The following is a 20,775-nucleotide window of genomic DNA, read 5'->3' as shown; positions in this document are numbered from 1 at the left end:
AGGTAAGCATACCAGAGCCTAGCTAAATGAATAAATTACTTAACAGTGTGGACTATCCCTTTGGGTAAGATTAAGTGACCAGCTGCTCTTCGGTGAATAGAGAGAAGGTAGAGTCGGAAAAATGCAAGTCTTCCTCAAAAAGGACTTTCTCCCTCTCTTCCCAACAGATGAAGGTTCTGACTCATACTCAGATACAGCTAGCTTCATGGGTGCCAGCAACTGTCTGCTATCCCCTCTGCCCAAATCCATATCATATTCTTTAATGTTTGGCAAATCTTGGTAAGATGGACGACTGAAGGACATTCCGACTATCCTGAGTCCTCTTCCCATGCACGTCATTTGATGCAGTTAGCTGGACAGCGACCAAAGCCAAAACAAATCCATTACATTCTTAATCCTTTCAACCCCAGGGATACCAACAAGCACAGCACCCCAACCTCAACACAAATTAGGATTTGAACAAAACAAAAAGTTTTAAAAACTCAGCCAACCAGCGTGTAGAGAGAAACAAGAATGACCATTTCAGGACAATGAGCTTTCATCAGCTCTGTTCTACGTTGGTCAGTAAGGGGTTGAATATAGTATGCACCAGGTAGCCTTAAAAGATGATGGTGGTGGCTCAGGAAGGACAACAATTTGTTTTCATGTCAAGACCGTAACTCTCCACAGCCAACTGGGTCTTCACTGCAATTGTCTTCTCACCTTCTCCAAGAGAATTCGGAATTGGCAACAAATGTTAGCCTTGCCAAGGATGCTCACATTCCATGAAAGGATAAGTTATATACATGTTTTAATCCCATGTACAAATATACAAACAATTATCAGATTAATTTCAACACAACTGTATTTCATTACCAATGGCAATTTCAGTAGACTCTCAGACATTCTGCCAAGTATTTGAGCCTCCCTACTGAACCACTCAATACATCTATTTTGACACAGTATGAACCATAGGTTTGCTCACTGAGCTGGAAGGTTAATCTGGCAGCTCACTGATGATATTACCTAGTGTGGTGATGAAATGTCTGAAAATGAACCTTCCAGCTCAGCGAGCAAACCTACATCCAGAACCTCAACCTGAGCTACAAATCTTCTCAAAACTCGCAAATGCTTGTTACACATCCCTATTGTCCACACAGTAGTGACAAGCTTTGTCTAGGACAGTACTGGAGTCATTAGATAATCCTTGAGAAAAACTGGATAACATGTAGACAATTGACATCGAAGACACCAAAATCAGAGTAATACTGGATTGGGAAAGGGGATTAAACTCCAGCTTTATAGTACAATTTTAAGAGACCAAACACAGTGATAGTGCTTCTGAAACAGCACAGTCAGATGTCGGAATTCAAACGGTCATGCTCAGGTTGCAGAGATGGTCTGCAACACATTGCACTATTTTATGGCAAGCCTAACAATGTGTCCCGAGACAACTGTATTGACATTTCAATTGCCGTAATGTGGAAGTTAATCTGTTGTTCATATAATCACTGCTAACTATTTAACCAAACATAAACATAAAAACATAGGCTCCCTGCAACTTCAACCAACCCCTATTTTGAGTGCAGCTATCATATGACAATTATATCGGAGAAAAAAACTCAAGTGTTTTTGTGGGTTAGTTAAGTCTCTCAAGGGCGATCTGAGAAATCCCTCTGATTCACTACTGCCATATCATGTTCCCAAATCACCCAAAAAAAATCAGCAAATTTGCTTATTGCAAAAAAGCATTTGATTGAATTAAATGCTTGCACACACATGTTAATCTGCACACAGAAGGGGGTGGATGTGGATGTGATTTTTTTAAAAAATTTGGTTTGACAAGTTAAGAAAAGTTGAGATCAGGAAACCAAACGGCGTATTTGTAAAATGCAGAGCAACAGGAAGAAGTTGGTGTGGTCAATCTCAGGGATAGCCCTGCACACCACAATTGTGTCCTAATCGTCTCTCGTCCTGCAGACAGTGATTCATACAGCAATATAGCTCCATGGGTTCCTGAAGCACTTTACTGCCTTATTGGAGGAAGCATTCATGCAAGAGTTTCCACTGCAGTCACCAATACCAATATATACCAACTAAACTCAAACACATACAGATAGGTAAGCCGTTGGCATCGAATCTCAGCAGTGGGGATTCACACAAGTAATGAATTTACAGATCAATGGAGAGCCAAATCAAACCCAGTTAGTATTGGAATGAAGTGAAGTTGGCTGCAGAAGCAAACCGATTTATGCAAGTATAGCTTTTGCAAAACAAATATTGCTAAGCACCATCATTTGACTATTCACAGTTCTTTCATTCAGAATGCAGCTTCATTTCCTGCATCATAAAATTCAACAGTTGTGGTATGAATGATTGCTGCTTTCATTGCCACTGCCCCGCATAGGAAGGCTTTTCTACATGTTGATGACACCTTGAATGAAAAGCTTCCTGTTATCAGCAACGAATTTGCCCTTTGTCCCATTGTATGGTTTTGATGTGAACTAACACTCCCGATGTGTCTGAACAATGCGGCATAATATTTGCAATATCTATAACACGTCACACACAGCAATGAAATAAGTGACCATGTCCTCCATTTCCCTTGGTTGTGCACGCTGATGGCAGACTCTTTCTCATCTTATAACCACAGAGGAGAAAGTGAGGACTGCAGATGCTGGAGATCAGAGCTAAAATGTGTTGTTGAAGAAGGGCTTATGCCCGAAACGTCGATTCTCCTGTTCCTTGGATGCTGCCTGACCTGCTGCGCTTTTCCAGCAACACATTTCCAGTTATAACCACAGACCCAAGCAATATGAACAACACACTCTTTATTAGATTCAGTTTATTCTACATGACCAGGCATTCTTATGGTGACAGTGAAGTCAATCTCCCTGTGGTTTAGAAGAATGAGAGGTGACTGCATGGAAATGTTAAACATTATGAAGAGGCTTCACAGAGAAGATGCTGAGAACCTGTTTCCCCGGCTGGGAAATCTAGAATAAGGCAGCACTGTGAGCATGTAAGGGATCTATTATTTAGATTCGTTTCTGAAGAAGGGTCACTCGACCTGATACGTTAACTCTGATTTCTTTCCACAGATGCTGCCAGAACATGCTGAGCTTTTCCAGCAATTTCTGTCTTTGTTTCTGATATACGGCATCTGTGGTGAAGTTTTTACTTATTCTTTAGGATTGAGATGGGCAGAAATTATTTGAAAGGATTGTGAATCGCTGGACTCCTTTACACCAGTGATAGTCGATGCACTAGTGAACACATTTAAGGCTGATAAAGACAGATTATATGATCTCCCAGGGAATCAAGGGGTATGTGAAGGGGAAAGTGGAGTAGAAGACATGATCTCAGATCTGGTCATATTGAATGGTGCACCACTTTCAATGAGCTGATTGGTCTTATCCTCCTCCTATTTCTTATGTAGTTTTCAACTGGCTACCAACATTCCAGGTTGTCTTGTGTCGTTCCAGTTCTGTATCACAGCTCCTGTGCCCACTACTCTCACACACACGTACAGGAAGAAAGACTACTTTACTTCAATAATGTTCAAGAAAGCTCATTGGTCTATCAGTCACCAGCAACTGAACTTAACCAGCAATATGGTTATGTCTTTGAAAAAAAAACATAACAAATTGAATTGAATCATTTATTGTCACATGTATTCAATATAAATTATTGAAAAACGTATACCATCACCATGCATAGGTGCCATTCTCATTAACTTAAAATAAAATTTAAAAATTAACAAAGATAACTTTAAAGAGAGTCCAACTTTTCCTTCTCTGCTGTACAGTCCTATTCTGGGCTACACCAGCCCACGCCATGCCTCCAGAGTCTGAAATAAAAATTTTCCCACTAAATCATACAAAATTGTTAAGAGCACTACAGGGCAGAGGTTGGAAGGAAGTTTCCCCTGGCTTGAGGTAGAGGGATCTAGAACCTGGGAACACAATTTTAGAAGGAGGGATAGGATGGAAGGAAGTGAGACGAGGAAGAATTCCCTCACTCAGAGGGTGATGAACATTTGGAATCCTCTGTCCAGAGGGCTACGAAGACACAGTCATCAAGTATGCTCAGGGCAGAGGTCGATAGATTCCTCCAAAAGTTAAAAATATCAAGGGATATGGGGGCAGTGCAGGACAACAGCACTGAGGCAAAAGATCAGTCACAATCTAATAACAGCAGAGCAGGTAAGAGGGGCCAATGGTTTATGCCTGCAGTAGTTCCTATATCCTCAAAACAGAAAATTGTAAAAGTGGGGCAGGTTTATTTACCTGCCTTTTCCTTGCGGATGCTGCAGCATTTTCTGCTCTTTACAACATGTGGCTTGTAATGTTCTACATCCAAGAGTCAAGCTACAATGGAATTCCTGACCCAGTTGCTGATGAGATTCCCACTCAACTCCACAACTATGTGACATTTGGAGAAAGGCAATACTGCACACCAGTCTACACATACAAGGAAAACAAAGAACAAGGCAAGTTTTGCCGAAGATTAATTAAATTTTGTTTCTTTTGTAATCGGAGAATCCAGTTAACTGCTCTGAAATAAGATCTATTTTAGACTTTGTGGGTAAATTGTGGGTAACCCTAACAGTGGTCTCGATATTATTTTCTCTCAATACTTTGTTGGATATTATCCACAGTGTGAGTTCTGTGGCATATGTTCGAGTCTTGCCCAACATGGATCAATGCCACAAACTCCTATTGCAAAAATACAAGGAAAGAAAGCCACACTGCACTCCAACTTGTTCAATTTTCCACAGTTATAGGCACATGGAGCGATCGTTCTGTAAAAAGGACATTGATGAAAAGAAAGCAGGGTAATGTGGCAATTGCACTCCCTCGACATGTTTTAAATCAGAAGTCAGGCTCCTTCAGGTTCTAGTCCAATAGGTTTATTTGTAAGCACAAGCTTTCAAAATTTGATAAAGAAGCAGTCCTCCGAACGTTTGTGACTTCAAATAAACCTGTTGCACTATAACCGGGTGGCGTGTGACTTCTGACTTTGTCCACCCCAGTCCAACACTGGCATCTCCACATCATGGCCACATGTTCTTAAGCTATTTTTTTCTAACACATAACTACAATCGCTGCCTCTTAAGCTGGGTACACTCCTGTGCACATGATTTTGCCCACGATATTCACAAGATGGAAGAGAATTAGTTCAGGTCCTTTGGAGAATTTTGTGCAGGAACTAGGGACACCTGGGATGTTTTGCCTTGCAATACAGAAACAAATCTTTGCATCTTTACCACAACTGTCAAAAACCCTGCAGTGGTCCTGACCTCTAAGATCAGATCTGGGCAACTAGAAGAGCAGTTGATGAACTTGTACATATTCAGATTATGACAGCTTTATAAATATGGAATGAAATGCAAATACCATGATTCAATCTTTATTTTGTTATGAGTACGTAAGTGGCTCAATTTGCCGAGTTTCTGGAAAGTAAAATATCTGCAAATAGGAATGGAGTTCATACATCAATAGCAGAAGAATGCATAAAAAGAGCATTCCTTCAGCTGAACTGAAGCCACCTTCAAAATCCATTAGGATTTGTTGTAAAGAGCAAAACGGTCAGTCTAAAGCAGTCTAGACTCTAACCGCCAATTTATGATAGCGCCATAATTAAAATTTCCCATCAGCATCAAATTTGCAATCATTGAAAAGGGAAAAAAAAATTTAAAACGTTAACTTGATCAGATGCCTATAACGCTTGGAGACAGTAAAGACTGCGGATGCTGGAAACCAGAGTCAATAGATGTGAGGCTAGAAAAGCACAGCAGGTCTGGCAGCATCCGAGGAGCAGGAAAGTAAAGGTTCCGACCTGAAACATTGACTTTCCTGCTTCCCGGATGCTGTCTGACATGCTGTGCTTTTCCAGCCTCATATCTATTGCCTATAATGGATGGGTTAGATAAGTACAGCTGTTTCTTCCCAGCTGTATTAATATAAATGATTAGGTAATCACTTTTTGGTTGATTTTAAATCAATGTTTCATTGTAAACACTGGACATTCAATGGATATAACAGTATATGAAGTTTCATGAGTAGAATGCGAGACTATTCAGGAAAGGGTGGGGAAGCAGAAAGGAGCATTCTAGCTCATTAGCCCTATACTTTTTTTTTACAAATACCAACTTGATCAGCAACTCAACCCCAAACCCACTTTTTTCTGAAACAGTTTCAATATTTTTAAAGACAGAGCCACTGTGGTAAGCAAGGAAATACATTCTATAAAAAGATACTTGAAATAACATTTGAACAAGTTACATTTACACAATAAAACAACCCTCCAATTAAATCCAGAGGTATTTTAAAGCTTACTTTTCAGGATGGCCATCTCTCACCCTTATTATGACCAAAATACATTTTTCATTCAATCGATAAGTTGTTGAAGTGTTACAAGTCAAACAAGTCAACTATTTTTCCTTTGGTAAGGATTCACAAGCAGCAAATGATAAAATGGATGGTTGTGGCAAACAATCAACCATGGTTGGTTGAGAGGGCGAAATCATATTCTTGCTTACCACATTGGCTCTGTCTTTAGACAGAAAAAAATTGGTTGAAGGAGAAAATGGATTCAGATTGAGTTGCTGGTCAAGATTGTATTTGTAGAATGGTGTAGGGTCAATGTTCCTTTCTCGTTCCCCACACTTTCCTAAATAGTCATGCATTCTACTCATGAACGTCATATACTATTGCCTGCATTGAATGTCCAGTGTTTAAAATGAGCCATTGATTTAAATCAGCCAAAAAGTGATAGCCATAACCATTTGTATTAATATGGTGTCTTGAGTAGTTTGCCTATTTTGGGAAAAAACAGCTGCACTTATCTAACCCATCCATTATAGGCATCTGACCAGTTAAACATTGTTCTTTAAATGTTCTTTTTTACTTATCAATGATTGCAAAGCTGATGCTAAAGGGAATTTTTAATTATAGCACTATCATAAATAGATGGTTAATCAACTTCACAGAATTTAGATGGCTTTAGACTGACTGACCATTTTGCTTTTTACAACAAATCCTAATGGATTTTGAAGGTGGCATCAATTCAGCTGTAGAAATGCTCTTTTTATGCATTCTTCTGTTATTGATGTACGAACTCCATTCCTATTTGCAGATATTTTACTTTCCAAAAGCTCAGGGAAAATTCAGCCACTTATGGACTGATAAGAGTAGTGTGGGTAACTGTGGTAATTAACTTGCAGTCTATTTTCACCAAGTGGCTGGGGGTGGAGTGTGCCTATATCCAGCTCTGTGATAAATACAAGGGTAGCATTGTTCAACATTTCAAAAGGGGGATGTTCATCAAAACTTGCAACAATAAACTCTCCAATTCTTAACCCACTGAGCAATTCAGAGGCATTTCCGTATAAATGCTTGTAAAGTACACATACACAGATACAAAGTTAAAAATCACACAACACCAGGTTATAGTCCGACAGGTTTAATTGGAAGCACTCTAGCTTTCAGAGCATCGCTCCTTCATCAGGTGGTAGTGGAGGGCTCAATCCTAACATACTGAATTTATAGCAAAAATTTACAATGTGATGTAACTGAACAATTGATTGTCTGTTAAGCCTTTCATGTTAGAATACCATGACAGTTTCACTTCTTTCATGTGTAACTCACAAAACCCTTTTTATAAAAAAGTTGCATTCTCGGGTTAGCTGTTAACAGTGGTGATAGCTAGACAATATGTTGAAGGTGTTAGCCCCCTGTGTTCTCTGTCTATGCCATGATGTTTAGATTGTTATCTCACTTTTAAAATTAGAATCAGAGTTTTACATGAATTCATGCAGTTTTTGAGCAAAGTACAATGTAACCCTGAAAGTACAAATTCACCCCACAAAATATATGTGTGCGTGTGTCATTGCAGGGTTACATTGTACTTTGCTCAAAAACTGCATGAATTCATGTAAAACTCTGTTATCTCACTTTTAAAATTAGAATCAATCTAAACATCATGGCATAGACAGAGAACACAGGGGGCTAACGAAGGGCTTTTGCCCGAAACGTCGATTTCGAAGCTACTTGGATGCTGCCTGAACTGCTGTGCTCTTCCAGCACCACTAATCCAGAATCTGGTTTCCAGCATCTGCAGTCATTGTTTTTACCTTCAACATATTGTCTAGCTATCACCGTTGTTAACAGCTAACCTGAGAATGCAACTTTTTCAAAAAGGGTTTTGTGAAAGAAGATGAAAGGCTTAACAGACAATCAATTGTTCAGTTACATCACACTGTAAATTTTTGCTATAAACTCTGTGTGTTAGGATTGAGCCCTCCACTACCATCTGATGAAGGAGCGACGCTCCAAAAGCTAGTGTGCTTCCAATTAAACCTGTCGGACTATAACCTGGTGTTGTGTGATTTTTAACTTTGCATACCCCAGACCAACACCGGCATCTCCAAATCATGACTGCACAGATACAGTACTGCATGGGCTCTGTATCACTTACTGCATTAATTTCAATAACGTCAAATTAATTCATTACCAAATCTACATACGCAGAACATACAATAGTAATGAGACAATTGATTACTTTTTGGTGAAAACATTGTAATATTCAAGTTGCTGAATTGTAAAAATGCTGAACACTGATATATAATGGGTTATACATCAGAACAATTAATGAGCAACATGACTGTCCACCATGACTATATAGAATAGAATCATTTAGATTAAGAATTTTACAGTCCAGAAGGAGGCCATTTGACTCATTGTATCTGTAACAGCTCCCGAAAGAGCCACTCAGCTGGTCTCACTCTCCAGCTCCACCTCTGTAGCCCTCTCACTTCAATACTTCCAAATATATACCCAGTTCTCTTTTGAAACCTCCTGTGGAAACTGCCTCCACCACTTTCTCAGGCAGCACATTCCAACTCCCTAACAACTCTTGAGTGAAGACGTTTCTTGTCATCTCACTCCTTGCTCTCTTGCTGACAATCTTGAAATTGTTAGTTACTGACCATTTCTTTTGACATTTCTCAAGGGTACACCGCCGACTTTATAGGAACTTTCAGATTCACAAAGTAGAGCTTGAATGACAAATTGTCTTCGAGTGCAGCGAACTGTTCAAGGGAGAATGTTCCTGGCCGTCAGAAGAACAGCAGCAGCACTTTTTCCCAAGCACTGTAGTGCGAACAAAACAATCTCATTTGTGTTTGTACCCCATTATCTATAAAGTACAATGACCCCAATCACACCAATGACCGAGCCATCAATTTTGCACTTGGAGCCAAAAATGTTTTGATCTTCCCTGGAAATACTCTATACAGATGCAAAAGCAGGAACTACTGTACACCCAATCGCTTTCACCCTAACTTCACATAAAACAAGGTACAGAAAAATCCAACTGCACAAACTCTTGTATCTTTGCAAAAATAGCCTTTGGCAGGGTAGATATGGAAATGTTGTTTTCCCCTTCTGGGAAGAGTTCAGGACCAGAGCACAAAATCTCAGAATGTCATACACTTAAGACAGAGATATGGATGAATTTCTTCTCTCTAAGGGTAGCACATCTGTGGAATTCTTTAATGGAGAGAGCTGTGGACTTGGGTCATTAAGTAAGTTCAATGCTGAGATCAACAGAAATTTGAACAGTAAGGGAATTAAGGATTATAGAGAAAGGCAGGGAAATGATCTCATTGAATGGCAGAGCAGTCTTAATGGACTGAATGGTCTACTTCTGCTCCTGTGTCTTATGCTCCACTACCCTCTAAATCAGCAACATCTACCACCCAAGGGAACAATGTGTGCAGAAGCAAAGGAATGTTCCCACAGTTCCGTCCAAGTATGTGTATTTAGAATGAAGCCCTATCACCATTCCTTCGCTGTCACAGGTCAAATTGATGTAGCTCCTTCCTGAACAGCGCTGTGATGCCTCCACACCACACTGGCTGCAGCAATTCAAGGCAGCAGCTCACTACCAGCTTTTCAAGGGCATATAGGGATGTGCAATAATGATGGCCTTCCCAGTGACAGCCACATTCCATGAACAAATCTGAAAATATCCAGCTGGAATTGGCTGTAAGGGTCATTCCCCTAGTACTTTCAGTAATGGGAGAGTGCTGTACTGTCAGAGATGTGACTTTTTCAGATGATACCTGAAATGAAGTCGGGGAGATGTGGTAAAAGAAAGCAAGCCTTGACCATTAAAGCAGAGAGGAGAAGAGTTACACTCAGTCTCCTGGTCAATATTTATCCCTTAACATAGGTCATCACATTGCTCCTTGTGGAGGCTTGGAGTGAGCCAACTGGCTACCATATATCCATCTCCCAACATGGGAAACGTCCAAAATCCTTCACTGGCTCTAAAGCAATCTGAACAAGCTGGTGGTCATGAAAAGTGCTATATAAATGCAGGCCTGTTTTTCTCTTCTCAAACATGCACATTTTTGAATCTCTGATGAAGAGTCATCTAGACTCAAAACTTCAGCTTGCTATCTCTCCACAGATGCTGCCTGACCAGCTCGTGACTTCCAGCATGTTTTGTTTTCAGTTCATTTTAGAAGCTCCATTGTTTGCCCACCAATGTTAACACATAAGTCTATTAGTCGTTCAGTGCAGTGTCGCTGCTCGTGTAGCTGCTTCCTCCCACTTTAATAAAACTAACCTAATAATAATTCATCTTGTGCTGTACCTTACAGAAAAATGCAAAGAGTATATTGTAGAAGAAATTACATTCTTAAGCTTGTGTGGATTTTGGCTGTTTCCTTGCACCTCAAAATGTTGTGCAAGGTTAATGTTAAATGTTCTGAAAGGGTTTATATTAGAGACTGCAGTAGGCTCCACTTAATCTAATGATGCCTGAATAAAATAAAGAACTGCAGATGCTGAAGATCTGAAACAAAAACAGAAGTTTCTGTAAAGACTCAGCAGGTCTGGCAACATCTGTGGAAACACAGGAGTGTTTACATTTGGAGTCCAGTGACTGGACTTGAAGTATTCACTGATTTTTCACCAAAGATGCTGTTAGAGCTGCCGAGTCTCTCCAGCAATGTCTGCTTTTGATTTGATTTATTGTCAGAGAAGTATTTAGAGTCAGAGTTATACAGCATAAAAACAGACCCTTTAGCTCAACTCGTCCACGCCGACCAGATATTCTAAATTAATCTAGTCCCATTTGCCAGCACTTGGCCCATATCCCTCTACACTCTTCCTATTCATATACCCATCAAGATGCCTTTTAAATGTTGTAATTGTACCAGACTCCACCACTTCCTCTGGCAGCTCATTCCATACATGCACTGTTCCTGTGCTGTGAGCTCTCCAAGATAGGTCTCTGAGAGAGGTGGGGGGGGGTGGAGGCGTGGTGAGCAAGGTAGAGGGGGAAAGGTGAGGGAGAAAGATTTAGCTTGAGATCTTAACAAGGGAGATGTGTTAGTGTCTCTTGTATACCAGGCATTATAACTAAAACAAACTAGCCAATTTAATGCAACATGCTAGATCTTTTAAAGACAAGTCCCTGATTTCACCAGAACTTACCAGTTGTTTAGCCTCTACCATTTTTTAAACAAAAAGACATTTAGTTACAGAATAAAAAGAAGAACTGATGGCTGCATTTTATCGCAATCATTAACTGGTAATGGTTGGTTATTGAACACATACAACACAAAGATTTCTTACACACACACCTTGATGTGGTTGATTAAACTTTTGTAACTTGTTACCAATGGACACAAACATGTCACTGTTAACCTTGTAAAAGAATATATTATGATTCATAAACATTAACCTAAGGTGCACAAAGATTTTTGTTTTGATGTGCAGAGTACAAAAGCAGCACTGTTGAAATCAAGTAACCAACCACTAATATTAACTTTTTTGCAGCAAAATCAATCTTACCTTATCAAAATCAAAATGAATCACTTGTAAACTATTACTAAATAAATGTTGCTTATTCCAATATGCTCTATGGACAATCATCCACCTTCCATTGACTGAACCCATCCAACTGCCAGTATCTTAATATGTACAAAGTACTGATCAACCAGAAGCCGTGCTCACTGACCCATGTTGGCTGCCAATCTGACAATGCCTCGGTTTTAACAGGATCATTCTAGTTTTCAGATCCCTTCAATGCATCTCTCCTATCTACCCCCTCCCAACCCCCCCGACCCCCGGAAACACCTGGCAAATGTGTTGTCAGAGACGTGGCTCTAGGATCGGGTTCATCAGCCACATAAGGATGCAAGGAACACAGGACTAGTTACACAGAAATTCCTCATTAGCAAGTGATTGCTGTTGTGGCCATTCTACCTTTGTAACCTTGTCAAGCTGTACAAAGAGGTCTCTCCGTGCCTCCAGTTTTGGGCTCTCATGCACCTGATTTTAATTGCTTCACCAGTATACCACCAATCTTGGTGTCATCTGCAAACTTACTAACCATGCCTCTTATATTGTCAGCCAAATCATTTATATAAATGACAAAAGTGAACCCAGCAATGATCCCTGTGCAACACTGCTGGTCACAGGCCTCCAGTCTGAAAAAGCAACCCTCCACCGTCACTCATGTCTCCTGCCGTTAAGCCAATTTTGTATCCAATTGGCAAGGTCACCCTGAATCCCATGTGATACCATGGCACTCATTCATCCCATTGTTGCGTTACATGCTCTTATCATGAAACACACCATAGCAACTTTTACTGAGCCGGTCCTTTAATGCAGGTAGTGATCCACATCAGACTCTTTATCATCCCTCTTATTCAGCTCACTCCAACATGCACAAACCATTATTAGATAGTTACAGTCAGGTCATTTCAAACTCAAACACAATGTTAACTCACAGTTTCACAACGGTGCACAAAATGTTTTTCTTGAAAAGCAATAGTTAGACGGCTCACAAACATCGATGACCTGTGCCTAATGCACTCGGAACTTACTGTTGGCAATGCTGTCATTTTACTAGGAATTATCTTCAACAAAGAATCACAGGCAAAAAAAACAGGAAGGCAGAGAAACCTCTTGATTAACCAAATGCAATCCAATTTTATGATTTTACTTCTACCCAGTTAGTGACCAAACCTTAGTTAGAATTGCAAAATATTAATGGAAGTTCTGTGATGTAGGAACAGGAGCAGGTCATCAATCTGCTCAAACCTGTTCTGTCATGCAGAAATTTTACTCTCTCTTTTATAGTCCAGATTCGGCAGATACATTAAACAATCTTGATCATTCACAGAAATTTTAAACAAAAAATAAATCTAGGCGATCCTTGGTTTGAAAAACGTGAGACTCTCCAGGCAGCTGTAGGGTGGGGAAATCGGTACCAGAAGGTAAGCACCAGCGAAGTGTAAGCCAACAATCCCATTAGCACTGTGACCTTTTATTCACCCTCCTGAAACTGCTCAAAAGATGAATAATCATTCAGAGAGAGAACTATCGTAGCTGGAAAATACTCAGAATTGAACAGTTATTCATCTCAAATGCACACGGTCTGTTGACCTGCACATAAAATTCTCGCTTCAAAAGGATTGCAGTTTACACAGAGATTGAGACAGGCTGCTGGTGTCTATCTACACGACCATGACTGGCTGAGGACAAGGATTTTTTGATTAAATGCGTCGAGAGTTAATAACTTCCTTAAATCTTTAGTAAGGGGTCACTTCACTCATGTCCCTCCAACTTCATTAAACACCGAGTGACCTTTCCGGACAGTGTAACGGTGATAAGGTTAAAAGAAGAATCGTCCACTGTGAAAAATGGTGAAGACAATAATCAAAAGTTGCTTCACATTGGATTAAGCATCCTGCTAATGGTGCCACCCCACAATGAGTTGATGGGAACCCAAATGTAAAGGCACTGGCTCAGCAAAGACGAGCAAAACTTGTTTTTGAAAAGCTGCCTTCCCAGTAGCTGACCAAGTCAGAAGTCACACGACACCAGGTGATAGTCCCCTTCACCTGACAAAGGAGTAGCACTCTGAAAGCTTGTGACTTCAAATAAACCTGTTGGATCATAACCTGATGTCATGTGACTTCTGACCCCAGCCCAACACCGGCACCTCCACGTCACGGTCACTGATAGAACATAGAACAATACAGCACAGAACAGGCCCTTCGGCCCACAATGTTGTGCCGAACATTTGTCCTAGTTTAAGCACTTATCCATGTACCTATCCAATTGCCGCTTAAAGGTCACCAATGATTCTGACTCTGCCACTCCCACAGGCAGCGCAGTCCACTCTCTGGGTAAAGAACCTACCCCTGACATCTCCCCTATACCTTCCACCCTTCACCTTAAATTTATGTCCCTTGTAATACTCTGTTGTACCCGGGGAAAAAGTCTCTGACTGTCTACTCTATCTATTCCCCTGACCATCTTATAAACCTCTATCAAGTCACCCCTCATCCTTCGCCGTTCCAATGAGAAAAGGCCTAGCACTTTCAACCTATCCTCGTATGACCTATTCTCCATTCCAGGCAACATCCTGGTAAATCTCCTCTGCAACCTCTCCAAAGCTTCCACATCTTTCCTAAAACGAGGCGACTAGAACTGCACATAGTACTCCAAATGTGGCCTTACCAAGGTCCTATACAGCTGCAACATCACCTCACGACTCTTGAATTCAATCCCTCTGCTAATGAACGCTAATACACCATAGGCCTTCTTACAAGCTCTATCCACCTGAGTGGTAACTTTCAAAGATCTATGAACATAGACCCCAAGATCCCTCTGCTCCTCCACCTTACTAAGAACCCTACTGTTAACCCTGTATTCCGCATTCTTATTTGTCCTTCCAAAATGGACAACCTCACACTTGACAAAGTTGAACTCCATCCGCCACTCCTCAGCCCAGCTCTGCATCATATCTAAATCCCTTTGCAGCCGACAACAGCCCTCCTCACTATCCACAACTCCACCAATCTTCGTGTCGTCTGCAAATTTACTGACCCACCCTTCGACTCCCTCTTCCAAGTCATTAATAAAAATTACAAACAGCAGAGGACCTAGAACTGATTCCTGCGGAACTCCACTTGTAACTGGGCTCCAGGCTGAATATTTACCATCTACCACCACTCTCTGACTTCGACTGGTTAGCTAGTTCTCTATCCAACTGGTCAAACTTCCCACTATCCCATGCCTCCTGACTTTCCACATGGGGAACCTTATCAAATGCCTTACTAAAATCCATGTACACTACATCCACTGCTCTACCCTCATCCACATGCTTGGTCACCTCCTCAAAGAATTCAATAAAACTTGTAAGGCAAGACCTACCCCTCACAAATCCGTGCAGGCTGTCCCTAATTAAGCAGTGTCTTTCCAGATACTCATAAATCCTATCCCTCAGTACCCTTTCCATTACTTTGCCTACCACTGAAGTAAGACTAACTGGCCTGTAATTCCCGGGGTTATCCCTATTCCCTTTTTTGAACAGGGGCACAACATTCGCCACTCTCCAGTCCCCTGGCACCACCCCCATTGACAGTGAAGATGAAAAGATCATTGCCAACGGTTCTGCAATTTCCTCTCTTGCTTCCCACATAATCCTAGGATATATCCTGTCAGGCCCGGGGTACTTGTCTATCCTCAAGTTTTTCAAAATGCCGAACACATCTTCCTTCCTAACAAGTATCTCCTCTAGCTTACCAGTCTGTTTCATACTCTCCTCTTCAACAATACGGTCCCTCTCATTTGTAAATACCGAAGAAAAGTACTCAGTCAAAACCTCTTCTATCCCTTCCGACTCAATTCACAGTCTCCCACTACTGTCCATGATCGGACCTACCCTCGTTCTCGTCATTCTCATGTTTCTCACATACACATAAAAGGCGTTGGGGTTATCCTTGATCCTACCTGCCAAAGATTTTTCATGCCCTCTCTTAGCTCTCCTAATCCCTTTCTTCAGCTCCCTCCTGGCTATCCTGTATCCCTCCAACGCTCTGTCTGAACCTTGTTTCCTCAACCTTATGTATGCCTCCTTCTTCCTCCTTACAAGACATTCAACCTCCCTCGTCAACATGACCCTCACTTTCCTGCCTGACAGGTACATACATATCAAGGACACGTCGTATCTATTCCTTGAAAAAGTTCCAAATTTCAACGACATCCTTCCCTGACAGCCTATGCTCCCAATTTATGCTCCTCAGATCCTGTCTTGCAGCATCGTATTTACCCTTCCCCCAATTGTAAAACCTGCCCTGTTGCACACACCTATCTCTCTCGATAACCAAGGCGAAAGTCACAGAATTGTGGTCTCCATCACCAAAATGCTCACCCACTAACAAGCCCATCACTTGGCCCGGTTCGTTACCCAGTACCCAATCCAATATGGCCTCCCATCTGGTCGGACAATCTACATACTGAGTTAGAAAAGCTTCCTGGACACACTGCACAAACACCGCCCCGTCCAATCTACTTGATCTAAAGAGCTTCCAATCAATATTTGGGAAGTTGAAATCGTCCATGACTACTACCCTGTGGCTTCTGCACTTTTCCAAAATCTGTTTCCCAATCTGTTTCTCCACATCTCTGCTGCTATTGGGGGGCTTATAGTAAACACCCAACAAGGTGACTGCTCCTTTCCTATTTTTGACTTCAGCCCGTACTACCTCCAAAGGCAGATTCCCCTTCTGCAGCCGTTATACCATTTCTAATTAGCACCGCCACCCCCCCCCACCTCCTTTTTTACCACCCCCCCAATCTTACTGAAATATCTGTAACCAGGAACCTCCAACAACCATTCCTGTCCCTCTTCTATCCGCGTTTCCGTGATGCTCACAACAGCGTAGTTCCAAGTACCGATCCACGCCTTAAGTTCACCCACCTTATTTCTAATACTCCTTGTGTTGAAGGATACACACTTGAACCCATCTCTGTGTCCGCAAGTATTCCCTGTCAGTGCTACCTTCTCCACAGCCTCCCTACATTCTTGGACATCCTGAAAAACAGCTAACCTACTTGCTGGACTACAAGTCCGGATCCCATCCCCCTGCCAAATTAGTTTAAACCCCCCCCGAAGAGTGCTAGCAAACCTACCTCCCAGGATATTGGTGCCCTTCTGGTTTAGGTGCAACCCGTCCTGCTTGTACAAGTCCCACCTTCCCCAGAATGCAGTCCAATTGTCCAAATACCTGAAGCCCTCCCTCCTACACCATTCTTGCAGCCACATGTTCAACTGCACTCTCTCCCTATTCCTTGCCTCACTGTCACGTGGCACTGGCAACAACCCAGAGATGACGACTCTGTCTGTCCTAGCTTTTAGCTTCCAGCCTAACGCCCTGAGCTCCTGAATGACCTCCCCACCCCTCTTCCTACCTATGTCGTTGGTGCCAATGTGCACCACGACTTCTGGCTGCACACCCTCCCCCTTAAGGATTCTGAAGACACGGTCCGAGACATCTCGGACCCTGGCACCCGGGAGGCAACAAACCATCCGAGAGTTAGTGGTTACACCAACTTTATTTTTTGGTTGCCCTGAGACCTCTGTAGTGGAAGTCCAGATGGTCAAAAGACTTAAGGAACCTGAAAAAACAAATCTACAACAGATACACCTTGATGTTTCCCAGGGCAATAAAAACAGATTAACCAACACATTGAAAAAAAGATTCACAAATTAGTTAGAATTATTGCAGAGGGATATAGAGCCAGTGTCTTTCTAAACTTGGGCTCAGTGTCAAGAGGTGGTTTTGTGCTGTGTACGGAGATAGATTTATTTTTGTCGCAGATGGCAGTGAATCCATATGGGTGTATGAATTAAGGGCAGTATACATAAAACATGCAAGCTTTTTCCAATACTCCACTGGCACCAATAAGCACACTGAAGGCCAGCAAATGCAATCGACCTACAGATTTTGCCAAATTTAGAAACTTCAAAGACGATTGTATTTCAATCTTCATATTTATTTCCTGTCTACATTATAAATCTCTTGATCCATCGGGCACATTATAGACCACTGCACCAGATGTGGCCGGCAAACTTCTCGACTGGATTACTTCACAATCCTGTCTGGAATAGTAAAGCCAGGAGATTGCTTAGCAAATATTAAGAGTCGTCAGCTGTCTTCCCCCTAAACTGGTCATGAGTTGGAAAGTTCTCTCGTGGCTCAACTATAAGTCAGCCCCTTTAAATGACCATCCATGCATACCTACACCAAATTTAAAGGGATCATGCATTTAAAATAAAAGTCCTGTACATTCCAGAAGAGAAACTGGATGGTATGCTGTTTGGGAGCCATTATAGGTGATGGAAGATTTGTCCAAGAGACTTAAAGGACATCCTAAGACCTGAACAAAATTGCTCTCACATCCTCTTTGATCCCACTTCTGAGCAACTCACCAAGATCCAGTTCAAAAAGGGGCCTATGACACTCATCATGCAAGAACTCTTAAGTTTCCAAGGATTATGAAAACAGGGGAGGCATTGAGAATTACCCAGTTTGAGATGAGATTGCTTCAATCAGGCTTCTAATCCCAGAATAAAGAAGGTTACAGTGCAAGTTGATTCAGGCTCTTCGAATTTTTAATGTAACTGATTGCGTAGATAGAGCCAAATTTTCGTGGTAGGTTGGGGGAGACTAGGACAAGGAGAAATTACCTTAAAAATCAGAGCCAATCCATTCAAGACAGACCGTTGAATCATAGAATCAATTCCAACAGTGTGGAAAGAGGCCATTCAGCTCATCGAATCTCAATGACCTCTGACGAGCATCCCACCAGGCCCAGCCCACCATCCAATCCCATTAACCCCACATATACCAGGGATAATCCAGCTAGCCTGCACATCCCTGGACACTACGGGACAATTTAACATGGCCAATCCCCCTAATTGTGGAAGGAAACTCGAACACCCAGAGGCAACCCATGCAGACACAGGGAGAACGTATAAACTCAACACCGAATCACCCAAGGCTGGAACCGAACCAGGCTCTTTGGTACGACGAGGCAACATGTCTTCACTCAGTGACATAAAGTGACCTAAAGATCTTTATCTCCCAGAGTGATAGATGTTGGGTCACTTCATTTTAAACTGAAGCTCAATAGATTTTTGCTTTAATTACATATGAAGGGACATGAAGTTAAGGTAGGCGGATGCAGGAAAACTGCAAAGCAGCAATGAGTCTCCTGAATATTGAAACATGGTGGAGATGGTGAACAGCTTTTTGCAATTTCCCCACGTTGAGCTTAGGGGATAATGAATCAGTTTGTGAACTGCACCCAATCCCTACCTGGCAACATGGGGTTTGGTCCCAACACATTCCACGAGGTTGGTAGCAGCAGATGTTGTACCTCCAAAGTCAGATTTTTATCCAGCAATGCCACATTGTCGGAGGATTCGCGAAAGTTATCCATTATCCGAATAGCATTGAGTGCTTCTTGTGATCCAGCACTGCTCACCAGGAACTGTGCCATGTCATGCACAGTGTCCTGGACATATTGGAAATTCTCTTCTGCCAGCACAGAAATGGGAAGTCCTTTCTTGGAGGCACACAGCACAACTTTCACCGTCTCACAGCAGTTGTGAGCTGCAAAGAGAAAAGAGAAATACATGACACAGATTACAATAGGCATGATTTTTTAAATAACGTTTCAGAGCATTGATCAGTGTTTGAGCTGTTCTGGTCTATTCCAGCTGGCTGAAAGACTGAGGCACCAAAACATGGATTAAATCAGTGAAATAAAAGAACGAACTACAGGTGTGTGAAATCTAAAACAAAAACATGAATAGCTGGAGGAACTCAGCAGGTCTGGTGGCATCTGTATAGAGAAAACAGTTAATGTTTTGTGCCCAGGGGCCCTTCTTCAGAAAAATAGCCAATCTGGAGGACAGAATGTAGGACCAAATTCAGAGAAAACAAGGCAAAGACATGGTAGTAGAGAGAAGATTAATTGTAGAAAGAAACAAAAGGGAATGGATCATTTGTGAAACTAATTGACATTCATGAATTAGCAGCAACTTAACAGGCCAGCAACTGCTTTGCGCTTACAGCATCTTGGCCTATCCAATTCTGATCCTGGTACTCAACAAGCAACCAATTGATGTTTCTGTGCAATGATCTAGTCAAAGATTAGGATTTTCCACTTTGCATTCATCTCACTTCGAAGAAGGGCAGACAATATTGTTTCAGAGACTAGCTACCTCAGTAGATGATGTTTTTCTACTTAAATGTGCCACTTGGTTATGAGAGCAAACTGAATACAATACAGCTCCTTTGGCCCCTTTGCGAAAATCAAGATTCACAGCATCATCTCATACTACAAGACAAGCTTTCCCTGGCACTTAAAAATGACATGCCTTTCCATTTCTCCTTCCTCCTATGATGTACCAATATCATAAACTCATTAAATTTCTTGCCTTTATGGCTTTCATCCTTTATGGTAGACTCCTGAACTAATGACCTCAGCTAATAAACCCTCTGTAATTTGTTTGTGTGGGGTTAAATTCAGTATGCAAGGTCTCTCTATGTTTTTACACAGCCACTCTGGAATTATACTTTCAGGCTGCTGCATGGCCACACGGTTAGAGCAAACACTGGCCTCAACCTAGATTTCAAACTAAAACTATGACGGAAAAGGAGATGCGGCCGAATGTTAAAATCCAGACGCTGTCTGCAGGTGTGAGTATCAATTCAGTTTCAGGGAAGGCAGTGACATAGTAACAATGGACTGGAAACTCAGATCCCCAGGGAAACATTGAGGTCAGGTCTCATGATAAATGGTGAAACTCAAATTCAACAAAAAAAACGCTAGTCTAATGGTTACCATGTAACCACCGCTGATTATCTGGACCATATATGACTTCAGACACATAAGGTTAACTGTCTTCTAA

The 20,775-nt window shown here is 41.6% G+C and overlaps 1 protein-coding gene across 6 annotated transcripts in view; it reads right to left on the bottom strand.

Annotated features, from left to right (window-relative positions):
• Window positions 1-20,775, bottom strand: part of akap13 (A-kinase anchoring protein 13) — a 406,551-nt gene that overhangs the window by 237,629 nt on the left and 148,147 nt on the right. For all 6 annotated transcript variants that reach the window (XM_072565220.1, XM_072565221.1, XM_072565224.1 and 3 more), the window contains exon 5: window positions 19,175-19,471. In XM_072565220.1, the coding sequence (XP_072421321.1) occupies window positions 19,175-19,471 (297 nt within the window). The remainder of the gene's footprint in view (window positions 1-19,174; window positions 19,472-20,775) is intronic.

The sequence above is a fragment of the Chiloscyllium punctatum genome, chromosome 48 (assembly GCF_047496795.1).
Source record: "Chiloscyllium punctatum isolate Juve2018m chromosome 48, sChiPun1.3, whole genome shotgun sequence".
Classification (NCBI taxonomy): domain Eukaryota; kingdom Metazoa; phylum Chordata; class Chondrichthyes; order Orectolobiformes; family Hemiscylliidae; genus Chiloscyllium; species Chiloscyllium punctatum.
Note: the sequence above shows the minus strand (reverse complement) of the source record. Positions and strands in the feature narration are given on the sequence as shown.